This window comes from Cajanus cajan, chromosome 2 (genome assembly GCF_000230855.2).
Source record: "Cajanus cajan strain Asha chromosome 2, NIPB_CcT2T_4, whole genome shotgun sequence".
NCBI lineage: Eukaryota > Viridiplantae > Streptophyta > Magnoliopsida > Fabales > Fabaceae > Cajanus > Cajanus cajan.
This window is the reverse complement of record NC_138518.1, coordinates 12,428,920-12,448,862: the sequence shown is the minus strand read 5'-3', so window position 1 is coordinate 12,448,862 and position 19,943 is coordinate 12,428,920. Positions and strand designations below refer to the sequence as shown.

Sequence of the window (19,943 nt, the reverse complement as noted above, 5' to 3'; positions counted from 1 at the left end):
GGCCACGTGAATGCCACATAAATACCACGTAGATGCATAGGTGGCAAAGTGTCACGTCCTCCTTCTTTAATGCATTTGGAACGACCCATTCTGAAACTAGAACGGCCCGTTCTGGATGCATTATTTGTGTGCTAATTTTGCATATGGAATGACCCGTTACAGATGCAAAATTAGCACATAAATAGTGTAACCAAAATGGGCCGTTCAAGTTTCAGAACGAGTCGTTTTAGTCCCAGAAAACCAACTCCAAATAGTCAATGATTATAATTCACGCCCATGATTCAAAATCACGATTGTGAATTGTTCAAGGAAAAAAAGCCCAAGGTACAAAACATTTCAAACACTGAATTAGTTAATATTGTTAATGGAGGATTGATAACTTCAATTGCTAAACATTTGGGCTATATACACCATTTCTGGACCAATTGCAGGATATAGAAACTCCTAGAAGTATTAATTATAATACTTGTTATGCAATGTAATGTATCACTGAGGATACTAAGGACAACAGTGGCAGGTTTTATTTCATTGTTAGTCGTGAATCACTTACTATAAAATGAGCACTATATAGTCAATGATGAAATGACATGATTTTATTTTCCTTCTTAGTAATTTATTTGAACTTTCTTAGTATATGTTTTGTTATGAATTTTTGTTTGTAGTCTCTGAATCATATTTCGGTCTTTGAATTTATGTTATATTATGAATTTTTATTTTCAATCTCTGAACCACATTACTGCATTGTGTTGAACATACATTGACTTTCTGGAACGACCCGTTCTAAATCCAGAACGGCCCATTGTACTCCACTCGTTGTGTGTTAAATGCTGTATCTAGAAGGCTTATTCCAGGTGAAAAATTAGCACATAAATAGTACATCTAGAACGGGCCATTTTGGTTTTAGAATGAGCCATTCCAGGTGCATTTAAGAAGAGGAGGAGGACGACGTGGCACCTTGCCACCTATGCATCTACGTGGCATCCACGTGACCAACAGTTAACTCCGTTTAAGAAATTTGGACAAAAGGTCCAACATTGTAGTGATTTAACTTTATGGGGACCAAATTGAAGCAAAAAGTTAAGATGAGACTAAATTGAAAATTTAAAATATTATAAGGGACCAAAATAGTATTTTTACCAAAATTTTTTTTATCTTTTCTCTATTTTTTCACAAAGGGAAAAAGAACCTTTTTTTTACTAGTATATATAATAAGGGTATTTTAGTAATAATACTTAATAGATACCTATAAACATGAATATTATCATACCTGCCACATTTATAAACAGAAAAAGGTAAAAGAAATACTTGTACTCATTACTCGTGGGTATCTATTTAAACTATTCATTTATTATTCGTAGCGAATACTTGTGAGTGTAGATCTTTTTTTCATTAAAAATGTCACATTAATCTTGATAGATATTATATAATTGTTTCAATTTATCACTATTAGTTACGCTATTGGTGACTTGAGGGGTACAACAAATATTTTTTGAAATTAAAAGACTAAAAAAATTAATTTTAAATTTAAATAACTAAAAGCATATTTAAGTCAATATTAATTATAGTGTCATTTATTTAATGTAAGATTATGATCAATATTACAATTTTTAATAGTTGACAAATAAACATTTAACGGTGAAATCAAATTGTGAATTTTATAAAATTGAGGACTAAAATTAAAAATTAAAAATTAAGAAATTAAAATTGTAAATTAAATAATATAGGTAACTTAAAATATAATTTAACCTGATTAAATTTTCCTACTCAACGATCAAATCTGTAGTTGCATTCATGACCTGCTGCATGATCAACTGAGGGCAAAAAAAAAATAAAAAAATCAACTGCACAACTTATATTTTATCATTTTTTTTCTTTCTTAATATAACATTTAATTATTTATATTAATTTGGACAAAACTTAGATAGTTCCATGTATACTGTTATTACTTTTCTCTAGTCAGCATTTGAGTTTTATTTTAGTAATTTGTATAATAAAGGTTTGTATTAAAATATTAGACAGATTATTGAAGTGTAACTTTAATGTTGATTGGAAAATAATATATAAGAAACTGCTTCTGAATTCTGTCAGATTGAGTTACCATCATCTTATTGGTCTTTAATCTCATATTTTTTTTAATTAAATACATAATTGTAATCAAATATAAACATAAATAGATATTTTATACTTATATTTAAATTTATAATAATTAGAAGGAAAGAAGTACTTGGGGGTCTCTTTTTTATGGTTACAAAAGCACTATGTGTCTCTACTATTTAAAAAATAAAAAATAATGAAATGATGGTTAGTTAGAAATTTTTGGAAAGGTAAAAAAAAAAATTATAAAAGAGAGTGGTTATCAAAGAGCAAAATAATCTAACAAATTATGTACACAAAGAGTCTCTATTGTTTTTATATATTGTTATAGATAACTCCTGCGTTGTCTAAAGAAATATGGTACATAAGAAGCTTAAACATCACCACTTTTAAAGTTAACGTGGACAAGAAAGGGCACAATCGAAAAATACCCTAATCAAGCTTGATTCTAATCATCAAAACAAATTCAGATTACATATTTTTGTTAAGAAAACCATACACTTAGTCCAACTACGAATATGAAACTGTTTGAGTAAACTTAGTCACAGATCCTTAAAGGAGAAAAAATAAGGTAAAATAGATCGACTTATTCTTGTCAATTAAAATCAACTTATGTAATTATAGAAGTTCCCTAAGAACTTATTTGAATACAAGTTCAAAAGAACCTTTAACAGTTTCTATACCGAAAAAAGTTCTTTATTTTCAGTAGAGAAACTTTCAAAAACTCATTTAAACTTGAAGATAAACAGGTTTCAAATTTCTCTCAAAATCGATGTGCATAAGTTGATTTTAACTTACGATAATTTTATTTTCTTAATTTCTTCTCCTATAAGTCCTTATAAAAAAAAAATCATCTAAACAATGTCAATGTCTTCCTTGTTTCTCACTAATACTAGAATGAACCTCAACTCAAGCAGTAACTTGAGGAATATTGGCCATTGAAGCCTTCACCTTGTCATCTGAGAATGAGAGGTCAACCATGTTCCCTTGTAAATACTTTTCATAAGATGGCAGGTCAAAATGGCCATGTCCGCACATTGCTGTCAGAATAACCTTGGCCTCTCCACTCTCTCTACATTGAAGAGCTTCCCTAATGGTTGCAGCTATGGCATGAGTAGGTTCAGGTGCTGGTATCAACCCTTCAGACCTAGCAAACTGTATAGCACCTGTAACCAAAAAAGGATACAATTTCATCCTATACGATTCTAATTTCTATGTATCCAAACTTGCTTATTGTTTCCAATGACAAGAAAATGAGAATTACCATGAAAACATTCAGTTTGTGGAATTGCAATTGCTTCCATCAAACCCAAGTCAAAAACATGTGAGATCAATGGTGCCATTCCGTGGTAACGCAATCCTCCTGCCAAATAAACAAAAGTGTTCATACAAAGATACACTTATAATTGTGAATTTGTGATAGTAATATACAATTGGGTAAAACACCATTTGGATCCCTGAAAATGTATGTTGTTAACACTTTATTCCTTGAAAGTAAGAAAATTAAGAATAAGTCTTGAAAATTCTTGTTGTTTCATTTAAGTCTCTAAAAGTAACTATTTATTGTCATTTTAATTCCTAAATATATATTAATATTATCATTTAAGTCACAAGTTTTTTTTTTTTTTTTTTTTTTTTAATTTTAGACTAAAGTGGGTAACATTTTACACTTTAAAGGACTCTTTTTGAATTTTTATACTTTTAGAAACTAAAGTACCAGTTATATACACTTTCAAGGATTTGAATGATGTTTTATCCTATGTAATTTCATATGTTCAATTTTTACTTGAAAATTTGTGTATACAGTTTAGTCATTGAATTGGACAACTTTAAGACAAATTAATCCTTCAGTTGCGAAGTTGAACAAATTTGGGAACTAAATTTGTCTTTAAGTTGATAGATTCAAATATTAAATTGTCACCAAGTTATCAGATTTCGACTAATAGTCTCGTTGAATACAAATTTATAAGCTCTTTTGAGTGCTTCTTTACTAGAAATAACTCTATTTTTAGTAGAGAAACTCTTAAAAACACTTCTAACTTCTATTCAAACAAGTTCTAAATTGTGTGCACATGTAATATAATTTCAAGGAACAAATATACACAAGTTACCTCACTTTCAAAAATTAAATTCCATATTTTCAAACTTTCTCAGCAATAGCATAACAAATAGTTACCAGCATGAATTGGATCCGGAACAAAGTCATGTCCAAGTGTGTGCATTTTCATCAACGGAGTCATCCCTGCTGTATCACCATAATCATATGTATATACCCCTTTTGTTAATGAAGGACATGCTGCAGGTTCAACTGCTCTAATAACAGGATTGATTTTCTTATTGAGTTTCTCTCTAAGGAATGGAAAACTAAGTCCTGCAAAGTTGGAGCCACCACCAGTGCATCCAATAATCACATCTGGGGTTTCCCCAATAGCCTCCATTTGTTTGAGGCACTCTTCTCCTATGACACTCTGGTGGAGTAAAACATGGTTGAGTACACTCCCCAAGCAGTACTTGGTATCAGCATTTTTAGCAGCAACCTCCACAGCTTCTGATATGGCTATGCCTAAACTCCCTGGGCTTGATGGATCCTCTTGAAGCATTCGCTGACCTGCCTCAGTAATTGTAGATGGAGATGGGTGCACCTTTGCACCCCATGTTTGCATCATCAATCTTCGATATGGTTTTGAATCATAAGAAGCGCGTACTTGCCACACCTATATACATAAATCATTTAACTTAATCATCATAGTTTCATAACCTGAGCTAGAATAAAATCATGTGCATAGTTCCATTATTGACTTGAGGCTTGAATTATTTATTCAATCACCAATAACTTTGTTGGCATTGGACAGATTAAGGTGTTAATGATTCTAAAAAGTTAAAGATCATAAAAGGTGGAAAACGAGAGACTAACATTGATGATTTCTTTCAGTGTACAATTACATTTTTCTTAGCGTAAACAGAGATGAATTATAACTTCTTTGTTTAGACACAGTTAAATATACGAACAAAACTTAGATATAGATCTTTAGGCTCTTTTCGTATTATTCTCCAGTTAGAATTAAAGTCTCATCTCAATAACCCATATCGATCTTTAATATGAACTTTTATTATGCAGATTACTGAGGTGAAACTCAATTCTGATCGAGAATAATACCAAAAGCATCGAAGGAACTTCATCAAAGTTTTATCTTAAATGCACCAACACTAGCAAGAAGTTAGTAACATTCATCACATCTTTGATTGAGAAAACCCATTATTTCAGTTGGCCAAATTCTTAATGAATCCAATCCCCAAAGAGCCATACCTCACAGCCAAGGCCAAATATGCTGCATGCAAAGGCCAATGCACTTCCCCACTGTCCAGCACCAGTTTCTGTCACAACATTCTTGACACCTTCTTGTAGATTATACCAGGCTTGTGGAACTGCAGAGTTGGGTTTGTGTGATCCTGCAGGGCTTACTCCTTCATACTTGTAGTAAATCCTAGCCGGTGTATCAAGAAGCCTTTCCAGCCTCTTGGCTCTAAATTCATCATAGATAAGACCCTCATCAGACCATAGTTCAAAATGACAAAAAAAAAGGAGAGTAATATACATGATAGATAACCAAACCTAATGAGAGGGGTTGGGCGCCAAAGCTTGTAAACATCAAGAACTTCATCTGGTATGTCTATGAATCTGTCACTGGTTGTCTCTTGTCTGATTAACTCATCTGGAAAAAGAGGTGACAAGTCTTCTGGTTTGATTGGTTCATGAGTCTTAGGATGCAACGGTGGAGGTGGTTTTACTGGAAGATCTGGAATTACATTGTACCATTGGTTGGGAATTCCAATTGATTTATCAGCAACATCCAAAGTTGCCCTCACTTTGCAGGCATTTGAAAGCCTCTTAGGATTCATTGGCCTTACATTCGAGGCAAATCCCAGAGACCATTGCTTACCACCTGAAGTTAACAACAAGAACAAGTGATATGTAACAAGTAACACCAATAATCAAAGGTAAAACAAGACCACAAACCCCATTTGGTTATACCATTAAGGGTGGGTTTGGAAAAATTTCTCCCGAAACACTTGGAAAAAAAAAAACAAATAAACAAAAAATAAACAAGTTTCTCCTTAAGCTAAAACTAACTTATGCATTAGCTAATTTTTAATTTTTTTTTTAACTTACATGAGAGACCTTCTATAAATTATCTTAGGCATAAATGACTTTTAAATCATGAAGAAACTTATTTCATGTTTTCTTTTTATTTTCCTTTTGCTCCTATAAGTGCATTTGGATAAATTTATCAAAACATGCCCTTTACAATTAAATCTGCAGATCGAAGATCGCCAAACTCATCGACAGAATAGTTTGTTAAATTAATTATCTCAACACTTGTTTGTTTCTGACTTGGGTTTTCTCCCTTGTTTGTTTCAACCTTAAATTGGAAAATATCAGTTGGGCTGTTCAAAATTTATACATTAGAAAACCCTTTTCTATAAATTGAAATTTTTGGATTGCCATTTGACTTAAACTGATTGTAGAGAATCATAATATTGCGAGATGAAGAAAAATGAGAAAGTATGAAGAAAAGTACCTCTAAAGTGGAAGCAAGGTGAAGTGGTAGGAAGATGGTTAAGAGCAAAAACACATTGAGGCATGATTTGTCTCTTGTGTTTGAATCTTCAAAAGATGTAAACTAGGCAATGATAAATGTTATTGCTCAGGCAGAAGCTTCTGCTTCTGTACTTGGCATTAAAGAAAAATAGCAAAATAAACACAAAAAAAACAAAAAGCAAAAATAGTAGTTGGACTTGGGGTAAGAATTTTAAGTCGTTGACTTGGCCCCATCCAACCACGCCATCATTGGAAATGAGTTGGAGTGTGCAAACGTGATTCTCGTAGACTATCTAGATTTTAGATTTTTTGGGCCGAAATAAAAAATATATATATAAAAAAATATATGAAATAAATTTTAAAAAATTATTTATTAATGTAGGTTATTTTTGTCGTAGATGATTCAATTGGTGCACGGGACATGCAACTTCAAAAGCAATAAAATCTGATGAAGATGGCGCATGGTGTTATGGGGCCACGGTTGTCACGTGAGTGTCGGTGTTGACCCACGAAGATAAGAATAGGAATGATAAATAAACTTGTATCCGTGGATAATAGTTGAATCTATTCTAATTTTGATGAAAAATACTTAGTTTGACTGGATATGTATACAGGTATACATATTCGTTTCGTATCTCTCTCCGTATCCGTTATCGATTTAATATTCACTTTTAATTTAATTATCTTAAATAATTTTAATATTTAATTATGTATAATTGTTTATTATAAAGTGAAATATTTATAATTATTTAATTATTAAGAAATTTCTTGATTAAAATATGAGATAATTATAATATAATAAAAAGTAATTTAAAAATATTATATATTTTTTTTGCAAAAAATAAAATAAAATAATTTTTATGAATACAGGTACGGTATATCTAATAGGTACGAAGATGAAGATGAAAATTATTGACAGATATGAACATGAAAATAGATTTGAATTACATAAACAGAAACAAGACATGGGTTGCTCTGTTGCTAAACGAGGGTGGCGCAAGAGACCCCTTGCACTTAGTGTGCGTTTCAAACGGTACATGGAGTTCTTGTTCCATCCTTAAAATGTCTCGTCATCCAATTTTTTTTATTGGTTTTTTATTTTCAATTCAAAAAAAGTTTCAAAGTAATTGTTTTCAACCAGATCCTCTTTTGAGTAATCACAAGAATAGTGTTTGAAACATCCAAAAGGTTATTACACTATGATAGGCCTAGTAAAATAAGTTGCGTTTGGATTACTGTTTAATTGAATATAATTCACTTTTTTTTTTCAACTTATATACTATTGTTGCTTTTTCATTTTGAGCTTTGAAATGTGTAAGCACGTGTTTAGTGTCTCTGTAACAATAATCTAAACACACCAAATATTTTTTAAAAGGAGTAAGTGATATTTGAAATTGAAAGACACAATGTATAAAATGAAAGACGTATTTTAAAAACACACTTGTGATTTAATATTTTTTAATTTAAATTAATAAAAATCGTGTTTATTACACATAATATTTTATTTATTTATTTATTTATTTATTTTAAAATGAAAGTACAACATTTGGGAAGTTTTTTTTTTACTCAAATAATACTATTTTAAAAAATATTTACCCAAATAGTAACCGTGCAAATTTATTTACCCAACTAGCACCTTTTACTGTTCATGTTCCAGAACGGGCAGTTTCAGATTAAAAAATAGCACATGACAAATGGATCAGAACGGGTCGTTTCAGATTAAAAAAAATGCACATAAAAAGTGGAACCAGAACGGGCCGTTCTGGCCTACAAATTCAGGTTTTTTTTTCCTGATTTTCACTTATCAAATACCAAAACTCAGAGACTACCATCAAGTGATTAAATTTATTGAATATTAACATTATAAATATAACTAAATAAATTTATTAAAATTCATTACAACAATAAAGATCAATGGTGGCGTGACCAGGAGTGTGACAATAGGAACAATTTTTTACACGATTATGTTATTCTCTAATGTCCATCTTTGTTCTAATCCTGCTAGACTTTGACTGACCCTTGAAAGTTTTTTTGCGTTCTATATTTGGCCACAAAGTTGGAAGAAATGCAACATCCGAGAGAAATTTGACCCGCTGAGAAATTTACAATAAGGCTAAATGAAATGTGGTATGATTGCAGCAAGTTTTAGAAATTTCATATCCCTTGCTCGCATGACTCGCTGGGAAATTTATAATAAGGCTAAATGTAATGTGGTGTGATTGCGGCAAGTTCCAAAAAATTCATATCTCTTGCTCGCATGTACTCGCTTCATGCTTACATGCACGTCACGACTATCAAACTTACGTATCTCTCATATATACCTTACAATAAGTTGCAAAAGTATACGAAGGACAGTTTGGAAAGCTATGACATGAAGATTATTGGCCTACTTACACTGGTCCAACTTTGTAGCAAAATCCAGAATTTAAGAGAACTTTTTGCCACCATTGATTTTTCTGAAACTTGCTGCAATCATACCACATTTCATTTAGCCTTATTGTAAATTTCTCAACGGGTCAAACTTCTCTCGGATGTTGCATTTCTTCCAATTTTGTGGCCAAATCTAGAACGCAAAAGAACTTTCAAGGGTCGGCCAAAGTCCAACAGAATTAGAATAGAGATGGACATTAGAGAATAACATAATCGTGTAAAAAGTTGTTCCTATTGTCACACTCCTGGTCATGGCACCATTGATCTTTATTGTTGTAATGAATATTAATAAATTTATTTAGTTATATTTATAATACTAATATTCAATAAATTTAATCACTTGATGGTAGTCTTTGAGTTTTGGTATTTGATAAGTGAAAATCGGGAAAAAAAACTTGAATCTGTAGGCCAGAATGGCCCGTTCTGGTTCCACTTTTTATGTACATTTTTTAAATCCGGAACGGCCCGTCCTGATCCATTTGTCATGTGTTATTTTTTAATCTAGAACGGTCTGTTATAGAATCAAAACGGTTCGTTCTGGAATATAAACAGTAAAAAGTGCTAGTTGAGTAAATAAATTTGCATGGTTACTATTTAGATAAATATTTTTTAAAATAGTATTATTTGAATAAAAAACTCACATCTTATGTTTTTAAAATTTTTAACTAACATATTTTTATTATGACTTACAATTTTTTTTTTCAAACCAGTTTCTCGCACTTAATATATATACATTTTACATACATGCAATTACACTTAATCTAATTGAGCCAATGGTGAATGTTTATATTATCAGTTTTTATTTAGTTTACTTATATTAACTTAATTAAATATATTAAACTTACTGGTGAATTCATTAAGATGTCAAATCAGTAATATATATATATATATATATAAAGAAGGATTTGTTTATTCTAAATTTACTTCGTTGAATAACTCATCTTCTATATTAAATTTTAACTATTAAATTTAAAGTTATTAATGCATAGATTAAGTCTATAAATTTTTATAAGATTTAAAAATCATTTAATACATCATTTCATTAATTCAAATTAATGGATAACCATAAAATCATTTTATGTATTGATTTGAATTAATAAAACGAAGTATCAAATAATTTTTAAATTTTTTAAAAATTTATAGATTTGATCTATGTATTAAGAACTTTAAATTCAACGGTTGAATTATTGAAATTTAATGTAAAATATGAGTTGTTGAATGGAGTAAGTCTAAGTAAATTTATTCTTGAAATAAAGATACTTCCTCATATATATATATATATATATATATATATATATATATATATATATAGAGTCTAGAGTACATGTATCTTTTACTTAAAAATAATCCTTTTTAGTAGAGTAAGAGTGTAAGACTACGTATTTATAAACACAATTGATAATTATTTTTTATAGAAAAGAAAAATCGTGTTTATAGATACGATTTGTAATTATTAATTTTTTTATAAAAATTCAAATAAATTTTTAATAACTAATATTTTAGTCTATATATTACACATGATAAATTCTTATTTTATATTTAATTATAACTCATAATAATTAAGTAATTTCAAATTTATAAATTATATTGTAATTAAAATTTATATTAAATAAAAATTAAATATTAAAATTTATACTAATCCATTCTCATCATCAAGATTATGTTCAGTTTTTAACTAAATTACTAAATTCTACGAAGCAAAAATGTTACAAGTATTCTTTATGCAATTATTCTAAATTTCTAAATAGTCTTAATTTGAATGTAAAATCTCTTCAAAGTTGAAACCCAAATATTCTTTTATACCAAATCTTTTTCAGATTTCTGCAAATTTCACAAAGGATTAAATTTAGTAAAAGGTAAAGTTAATTATATCTTGATTAATTTACAAGAAAGGTCGAGTACATAAGAAACTCAGATAATGAGCAGCAAAAAACAACTCTTCCTTATGTCTTGATATTGTATTTATTATAGGTAGCTCAAAGGAAGATGAAGGTGGTAAGTCTTAAGAGCTATCCATTAGTGGTATCGGTTGTCTTTCTAAGAGAAAAATGTTTGTTGAAATATTTAATGGTGATTATTTATTGCATTTTATGAACTAGCCCCTGATTCGTAACACTTGACTTTGTAGGTAGTGTATGTTTCTAAGGAAAATTTTAATATGATGTAGAAAAAAAGTGGTACATGGATGAAATATTATTTTTTATCATTAGATTTAATATTATAATAATTAACCGTTTAGATTTGTAATCAGTAATTTAAAAATATTTTTTTTGTATTTTGTAGATTAGTCCCTGTATCAAAATATAGAAAGCTTTGTTGTTACTATATGAAGATGGTCGTACCTCCATTGTATGAATGAAATCGCGTTTCCGCTGCCACCGCTTGAAGGAGCCTGCAACTCCACCCACCACACGAACGAAGTTGGGCTTTCGCTACCACTGCACGAACGAGGCCGCACCTCCACTGCCATTGTACCTCTATCGCCACTGCCCCTCCGTGTAACATAGTTAAAAAAAAAATGGCTGATTCAGTAGCCAGAACGGGCCGTTTCCAAACTGGAACGGGCCGTTCGAAACTGGAACGGGTCGTTCGAAACTACTGAATTGAACTATATAATGTAGTTGAGAACGGCCGTTCTGGGAAGGAGAACAGGCCGTTCTGGGAAGGAGAACGACCGTTCTGGAGGGAGAACGGGCCGTTCTAGAGGGAGAACGGGTCGTTCCGGATGAGTCCCGGAACGGGCCGTTCTGAATTTAGAACGGGTCGTTCTAGGCGTGGATTTTGTGCATGATTTGGGAGTTCAGAACGGGCCGTTCTGGTATTGGTACAGACCGTTCTGACCACTTCGGAAAGTCTATAAATAGGGGTGTGGGGCGTGAGGAGAATCAGAGGTTTCTAGAGAGAAGTTTTAGAGAAAAGGTCTCTGGATCTGTGAGCTCCTTTATCTCCCAAATTTCTCTGTATGATTCCTTTTATCCTCTAGATCACTAATGTCTTCTAGCTTTTCTTGAATTTCAGATTAGGAAACTTACTTTGGGAGGATTAAAGTTCCAGGTTGAGCTTCGGAAGAGAATTCTACTTCTTCTCAGTTATTGGCTATTTTGAGCCAATCTTCAGGTGAGGGAAGCTAGAATGTTTGTTGTTTAGGTTGCATGTGAGTTTAGAAACTCAATTGATGCATGAATGTTGAGAATCCATAGATGGATTGAAGAAAATCTCATTCTTTTGGGGTTTTGAGAAAAAGGAGGATTTTGATGATTTTGGTGCATAGATTGGATGCATGCGAGATTTAAGTTTACTTTGAGTCATATGGAGCCTATGCATTGTGTTTTGTGTTTGCATGTGGTTGGATTTATTAGTTTGGATGAGAATTTTGAACTCTCTGACTAGGATTTAGGTCGGGTGCAGGTTAAGCGCACCAGGCGTGGAAGAGCTTAGGGCTCTTGGGTTGGGTGTTGGGCCAGGCGTGATTTTGGTTGCGTCAGGCGTGGAGACTCTTAGGAGTCTCTATCTCAAGGACACCGAGCGTGAGTTGAACGCGCCGGGTGTGGATGAGTCTTAGGACTCTCAGGTTGGGATTAGGCTGGGTGAGCTCAGGATGCGTCGAGCATGAATATGTTTATAAATAATTGTTGCTTATGCATGTTTAAAGTTGAAGATTTGGATCATGTATGTATGATATATGATGTATGGTGAGGTGTGATTCATATGTATGCATAGTGATGATATATATGAATGTTTGAATATGATATGTCATGTGTATATGTTCATATGGTATGTTTATTGATCATAATGGTGGGTAGACCATGTATGATGTATGCTGCATTATTGCATGTGATGTCTTATGACATGTGTATGATTGTTGATCATTATGGTGGGCAGACTATATATGATGTATGATGCATGATTGCATGTGATGCCTTATGGCATGAGTCTAGCCTAGGACTTGAGGAGAGGAAAAAATATTTTCGAACTGGAAGAGCTCACATAGAGTCTCTTGAGAGTGGTGCTTGGATAGGCCACTGATATATGAGAGTGGTGCTCTGGGAGGCCACTGGATTTGGGAGAGTGGTGCTCAGATAGGCCACTAGGTTGGGTGAGTCTCCTCTAAGTCCTTAGCTAGTGTTGGGAGCGGGGTATGAGGTCGAGCGTTATTCCCTTAACCAAGTACTCGGGAAGGTGTGTGGATCATTGCGGATAATCGGTGGGCGAACTCCACTATTGACTTGGTTAATGCATGCCAAGGTCGTGGTAAGCCCGTACCCAGCTGTGCTATACCTGACGGTGGATCTGGACTTCCAATTGTGTAAGTGACATCATCCGAGTAAACCCGAGTGAGGATTATATATCCTGTTTAGCTGTGACCGAGCGGGCGCATTGGGCGTGAAAACGGTTGGGGTGGTTTCGGTAGGATGGAATGTCACTTATACAGCTCTATTGTTGTGGAGATCTCCTAGGTGTATGCGTGACGACGCATTAGATGATTGATATGCTTTGATATCTGTCATGAAATGCATTTATTGCATGATTATTAATATGATGAAGTGTGGTGTTTGACTTCATGATTGGTGGATTGTATTTTATGCATGAGTAGTATTGCATAGAGTGTATGATGTGACTCTATGAATACGATTGTGTAGTATAGATTATTGTTCTATACTTGTATGATTGATTTGTGAATTCTAGCTTACCCTTCTGTTTTCATGTGGTGGAACTGCGATGATCTTACTTGGTATGGGAGCAGGTCAGGGCTAACTTGGAGTTGAGGTGTCCGCTGCGAGACGAGGAGTTGAGCCTCGTGTTTTGAGTTGCCATTCTAGGTAACAAATTTTTTTGTGTTTGACCGACACTAAGAAATATTTTGGGATGATTGTACATACATGGTGCTTTATTTTGTATACAGAAACTTAATTATTTTAATCTTTATATTTATACCTGTATGTATGTGTTATCTAGTTTAATGTTCTCTTAGTTAACTAGTTGTAGTGCGATTTCACTAAGTGTATAGACCATGGCGGGTCGTTACACTCCGCATATAATATATGGACTATTTTGCAAATATAAACAAGTTAGAAAACTTGTTATTGCCGATAAATTTGATAAATAAAACTAATGTCCCAAGTAGCGTATATTTTTTCTAAGACGAGTTCTACGGCCATGTTATACTTTTAGTCCACCATGGTCCATTAAAAATACATGCTACGAGATATTTATTTATTTATTAAAATTGGTCAATGACTTATTTAGCCTCAACAAAATTATATTTCATTAGATAATAAGTTTTCTAAAATTAATGTTGGTGGTCCCTTTGCTCAGTCTCTTTTGTTTGCTTTCATATAACTCGCCATCTGCAGATTTTCATCCTTAAATCTTCGAGACTAGGCCCTGTTGAGTAGCAACATTTCCATCTAAAAACAAGGTGAATGGTTTGGCTAAGACGTGAAAGGAACAGGTGATTGATTGGAGGGTTGGGGTGGGGAAGATTTTCGTAATTTAAAGGGTAAATGGGTAAAAGACGTTTCTATTTTTTTTTAAATAATTAAAATAAAAAATGGATAGAAAATGTTACACCCAATTCATCTATACCCTTTAATAATTTACTATTAAAAAGTTATGATTCTCATTACTTTGATCACCGTAAACCACTTATAGTATTGGATCACCTTAGTTTTGGTCTATTTTTAAAACTAATAATGTCCTAATTGTCTTTTGAGTCGAATAAGAAACATCTTTTCTGCATCTTTTCCAAGATGACAAAATACATTTTGAATTGAATTTTCCTCTTGTACGTTAGACATTGTTCCCAAAATACGAACAAATAATATTTTTATTATTCTTATAATAAAAGGCATATGATATAGATATACTTCACAAAACAACAGTAATGACAGTTTTGTATAAAGATCGAAGGGGACTAAGGAAGAAGAAGAGTGAGCTTTGATTTTTTTTTTTTTTAACTGCAAAGAAACAACTTATATAATGAAATGACATAAGGGGTACCAATCCCATATACAAGTTTAAAAGGAATGACACAATAAAGTTGGTCTTAATTTAGATTAGTCAAATTAGCTTCCAATTTAAAGGTCCAAAATCTAATATTTGCATACTAGAATACTATAATAACTAAACACAACCTCATCAAAGCTTTGATAACTTTGAAAGCTCAGGACCAATACAACTACAATGATGATCTTCACCTACAAGCTTCAAATCACCATCCAAATATCTAAGTATGATCTTCTATATTCTCATGAAGGCTAGAAAGAAGGAAGAAGGACTTACAACTCGAACTCCTCTCTTTTGAATTCTTAAAGATGAACTTATAAAACTCAATTTTAAAAGAATTTTATATACATTTTATTTAAGGTTAAACTAGACTTCTATTCAAAAAAGTCTTGTAAGTGTCTAAAATTCATGAGAATTCTTTAAATTCTCATAGTCTCTCAACAATATACACTCAAAATCACCACAATATATAATTATTAACAAAAATAGCAATAATTAACAAAAATATATAGTATTACAAGACTGAATTTGATTTTGACGAGCTTGAAGATTGAAATTGAACCCAGCCGGTGCATTTTTAGCATGAGTTTGAGTTATGTTTTGGGTCATCCAACCTAATTTAATATATAATATTCTCTTAAAAAGTATAAGTTTTATTGAATTCTTGTGTATTAATAAAAAATATTTAGTTATTAATATTTTTTATAACAATATTATATTAATTCTTGAGCATTTGTATGCCTTCCTACAAAATCACAATAGTTCCAACATCGTGACTATCAATAACTTCATTTTAGAGAACACAAGATATGTTATCTATTTATAATATAAAAATTAAGTTATAATGTATTACATTGACATGTCATTTTAAAATTTATTTAAAACGTTGGCATATCATCAAAAATGCCTACGTGTTATTTAATAATATATTTTTTATTCTAATATATCTCTATAAACATAAACATTAAAAATCTAGATTAACTTTTTCATGTTATGTCTGTCTTGCACCCGTCAAACAAATTTGTTACTCCCTAATGCCATTACTCCATTGTTGTGTCAGTCGCTCCTCTGTCATCCCTTACCACCTAATCATCCCCTCTATGCTCATCACCAAATCCTCCAAATCTTCATCAATCACAACTTCTATTGAAGCCAAAATTACAATGGTTGCTCTTTTACACTCCATGGCCACTCCTCCTTGCATCCACCGTCACTCGCCATTTCTCCATCTCCTAAATCCTCCCAACATCACTAGTTGTGACTTCCATCAATGATCATTATAGACAATTTTACATGTTGTAATACCAGTTTTACCACATTAGCATAATCACTTGTGTTAACTTCAATATAATTTTGTCTTTTATTTATGAACTCATTTTATTTGCAACTCTTCATTACTAAAATACTCTACTTAAGAATTGTAGAAAAGTTTTGTAATTGCAATTTTTAACGCTACAAACATAAGGATAATCAAGAAATTGAGAGACGACGTATCAGTATTTGGTTATTTATTTTCTTTTCTTTTTATATATTCTTTCTACTTTTTTTTCACTATTTAGTTTTTTTTTACATGTAATTTGAGATTTGATAACCAATTAGAGGCAAATGAAAATCAAATTGCAATTTTCAATGCCAAAAACATAGGAAGAACCTAAAAATTAATGGAGTTGATGTACGAGTACGAGATAGTCTATTTTTTATATTTTTTTTACTTTCTTTTCACTGTTTTTAGTTTATTTTTTCACAAATAATATGAAATTTGATAACTAATGTAAGGTGAAAATCAAATGTGATTGCAAATTAATAAATTCCTGAAATTTTTATAAAAACTTATTTCTTCACATCTATCCTTAAACACATATATGTTCCACACTCTCTCACTTACATGTTCATTGTTTACATGATTTCTTTATTTCTTTTTGTTTTTTCTTAGAAATTGAAAGTGACAAAAATTATATTATTTAGTTATATGACATTTTCTATAATGATACTTTTTGTCTCTCTCTATGTCACATAACTCATTGTTTTATGAATCTTTTTTTTTTCTTTTTCTTCTTCTTCTACTTTTTTTCCTTTCATTTTCCAACAACAAAGACTTTAGTGGTATCTCATCTTCTACCACTTTATTTTCATAGGAGGAAGATAATTTATTAAAAAATGTGTTGATGCTCTTCATGATTGGTAAAATGTCCTTTTGTTATTTTCTATAGATATGAATATTAAAATACATATAATATATTTTCTCCAAGTTGTCTTTAATTTTTTTTATTCAAAATACAATTTTTAGTTATTATTTTTTCTATAATATCTACTATTTTTCTTTTCTTTTTCTTTTATTTATTATTTTTTTCTTTTATGCTCTTCTACATCACTTATTTTTTAATCTTATTTTCTTCAAGGGACGTTTAGTATGTGAAATGTTTTTACATTTGCGAGAATGTTAAAGTAAGAATCTTAGGGGGAGTGTATTGGTTTAAGATTTCATAGGATTTTAAAAGAATTTTTTGAGTAAAAAAGTCTGTTAGTATTCAATTAAGATTTTATGTCACTTAAAAATAATCCAGTAGTATTCAATCTGGATTTTCAATTTTTTTTTAAAGAGTCTATTAAAATCCATTGGTATTCATTTGAGACATTTTACAACTTAAAAAAAAATCCATTGGTATTCAAAAATATAGAGATTTTAAAGGATTGTTGTATTAGAGAGATTTTGAAGAACTTTTGATGGAAGCTCTTGAAGAAGTGATTGATGTACTCCTTCAATCTCCACCTTCACGGTCCTCTTCTTCTCTTGAGGTCACAAACACGCCAATGAGGAAGGAAGAACAAGCTTCAAAGCTTGTTGAAGCAACACAAGGAGGTTCGATTTCTTCCTTGAAGAGGAAGAAACTTAAGGAACCAAGAACAAAGGAGAAATTCCTTTATTGAGAAGCTTAGGGGAGAAGCTTCTTCTCCACGGCCTTAGGACTCTTGAGAGAGAGAATTTTAGAGAAAAATTATGAATTCATATGCTCAAAAGTGAATACAAATGAGAGGTTTAGGAATTTATAGAAGTATGTAGCTTGTGGAGCAAGCTAAGCTTAATCATGGTTTAAGTGAACCATGGTTAGCTTAGCTTGACCTTCCACTCTAGTTTAGGAGGCTTGTGGAGCAAGCTTCTATCTTAGCTTGCTTGGGAAGCAAGCTAAGTTAGAAGCTTGTAGCATAAGCTTCCTAAGGCACCAAAGTTGAAAGAAGCAATTCGGCCAAGAAGGAAGCTAGGCGGCCTTGGGCTTCTTTTGCTCACTTAATCCGTTTCAATGATTTTGGATTTGGTTTAGTTAGGTTCACCCAATGATGGTGAGACCTAGCTAAATCAATTCCTTGAAAAATATGGAGCAAAATAAGTGCAATATGTAAAATTTTGCCTAGGCCCAATTCTGGCTCAATTTCTAATCACACCCTCATGCTTGCTATTTGCCACCCCATTTTACTACTGAAAAATGTAAAATAGGCGATCTTTAATACAAGGTCAAATGGAGCAAAAGTCTCCAAAGAACCTACTCTAAATACACAATAGGATGTTCTGTAAAAAGGAAATAAAGTGTCTTACAAATATAAAGGCAAAAAGAGACCTATACAATGAAAACTATATACAAAAGAACTATGTCTTCTCTTTAAGACAGGGTGGTCCATATGAAGAGTATCTTGGGCTTAGAAAGCCCATTATCCTTCAAGCTATCCAATCCCTCCTGTATAGCTCTAGTAATTGGGCCCTTGGCCCATGGTCCATCAACTTTTTAGTGGTATCTATAAATACCAAATTCATAAAACAATCTCATCCAAACCCATCAGATTTTGGAGGATTGTTTGAAGTGACTTTTTAAGTGCTTCAAAAATTTTCAAGTGAGTTTTTCATCTTTTAGTTTTTCTATGCTCATGTCTACTCCATTTTTTTTTCTCTACTAATAATATTGCACTACTTTCCATATATAATACTATACTACTGTTCCCATTCCATTTCCCTATTTGGTGAAACTGTTGTATGTAAATAATAGTGCCATTGACTTGCTATATTTTTCTCCCCGTTGTCTTTAATTGACTTGCTATATTTTACTCTATTTAGTTGATTTTGTTTCTTAGATATATAACATAGAAAATGCTTGAAATTTCAACTTTTAAGTAGTAATTTTTTTATAACACGCATCAAGAAAAGGAAAAGGTTAAAGCTAAAATTGATATCATGATCTCTATAATCAATTGTAGATCTCTACTGGGGGTTATTACTCATTTTTGTACTTGTTGTTTTATTTTCAAATTATTTCTTCAATTAATAGAAGAAATGGGACATAGTAAATAAATAATATCTATCTATCTATAGATAAACTCTTTTATTCCATTCGGAAGGATATCATTTCATAATTATCTATGACTGTTTATGTCTTTAGCATGACTGACTACTTGATTAAATGTGGAGGAAAGTGGGATAAATGGCTGATACTACTGGAAGGATTCCTCTTTGGATAATAGGTACTGTAACTGGTATTCCTGTGATCGGTTTAATTGGTATTTTCTTTTATGGTTCATATTCCGGATTGGGCTCATCCCTGTAGTAATCATATTAATTGGGTTTTCAAAATGAAAGCGTAAGAACTCAACAAGGATCCATTCTAATTCATCTTCAAGACATTGTATGTATGTATATATATATATATATATATATATATATATATATATATAAGATGAATTTGAGTTAGGATTTCTGTGAGTAGAATGAGATAAGAATGGATCTTAGTTGGGTGAAAAATCCTTTCACTACAAAAACTACAATCTC

The 19,943-nt window shown here is 31.6% G+C and overlaps 1 protein-coding gene across 1 annotated transcript; it reads right to left on the bottom strand.

The window, feature by feature from the left end:
• Positions 1 to 2,877: 2,877 nt before the first annotated feature.
• Positions 2,878 to 6,825, bottom strand: TSBTYPE2 (tryptophan synthase beta type 2). The gene is made up of 6 exons (XM_020384319.3): positions 6,675 to 6,825; positions 5,708 to 6,038; positions 5,402 to 5,618; positions 4,271 to 4,808; positions 3,359 to 3,457; positions 2,878 to 3,260 (listed from the first exon to the last, which is right to left on the bottom strand). The coding sequence occupies exons 1-6, from the start codon at positions 6,736 to 6,738 to the stop codon at positions 3,004 to 3,006; spliced, it is 1,506 nt and encodes a 501-aa protein (XP_020239908.2). The 5' UTR covers positions 6,739 to 6,825; the 3' UTR covers positions 2,878 to 3,003.
• Between the last annotated feature and the right edge of the window lie 13,118 nt (positions 6,826 to 19,943).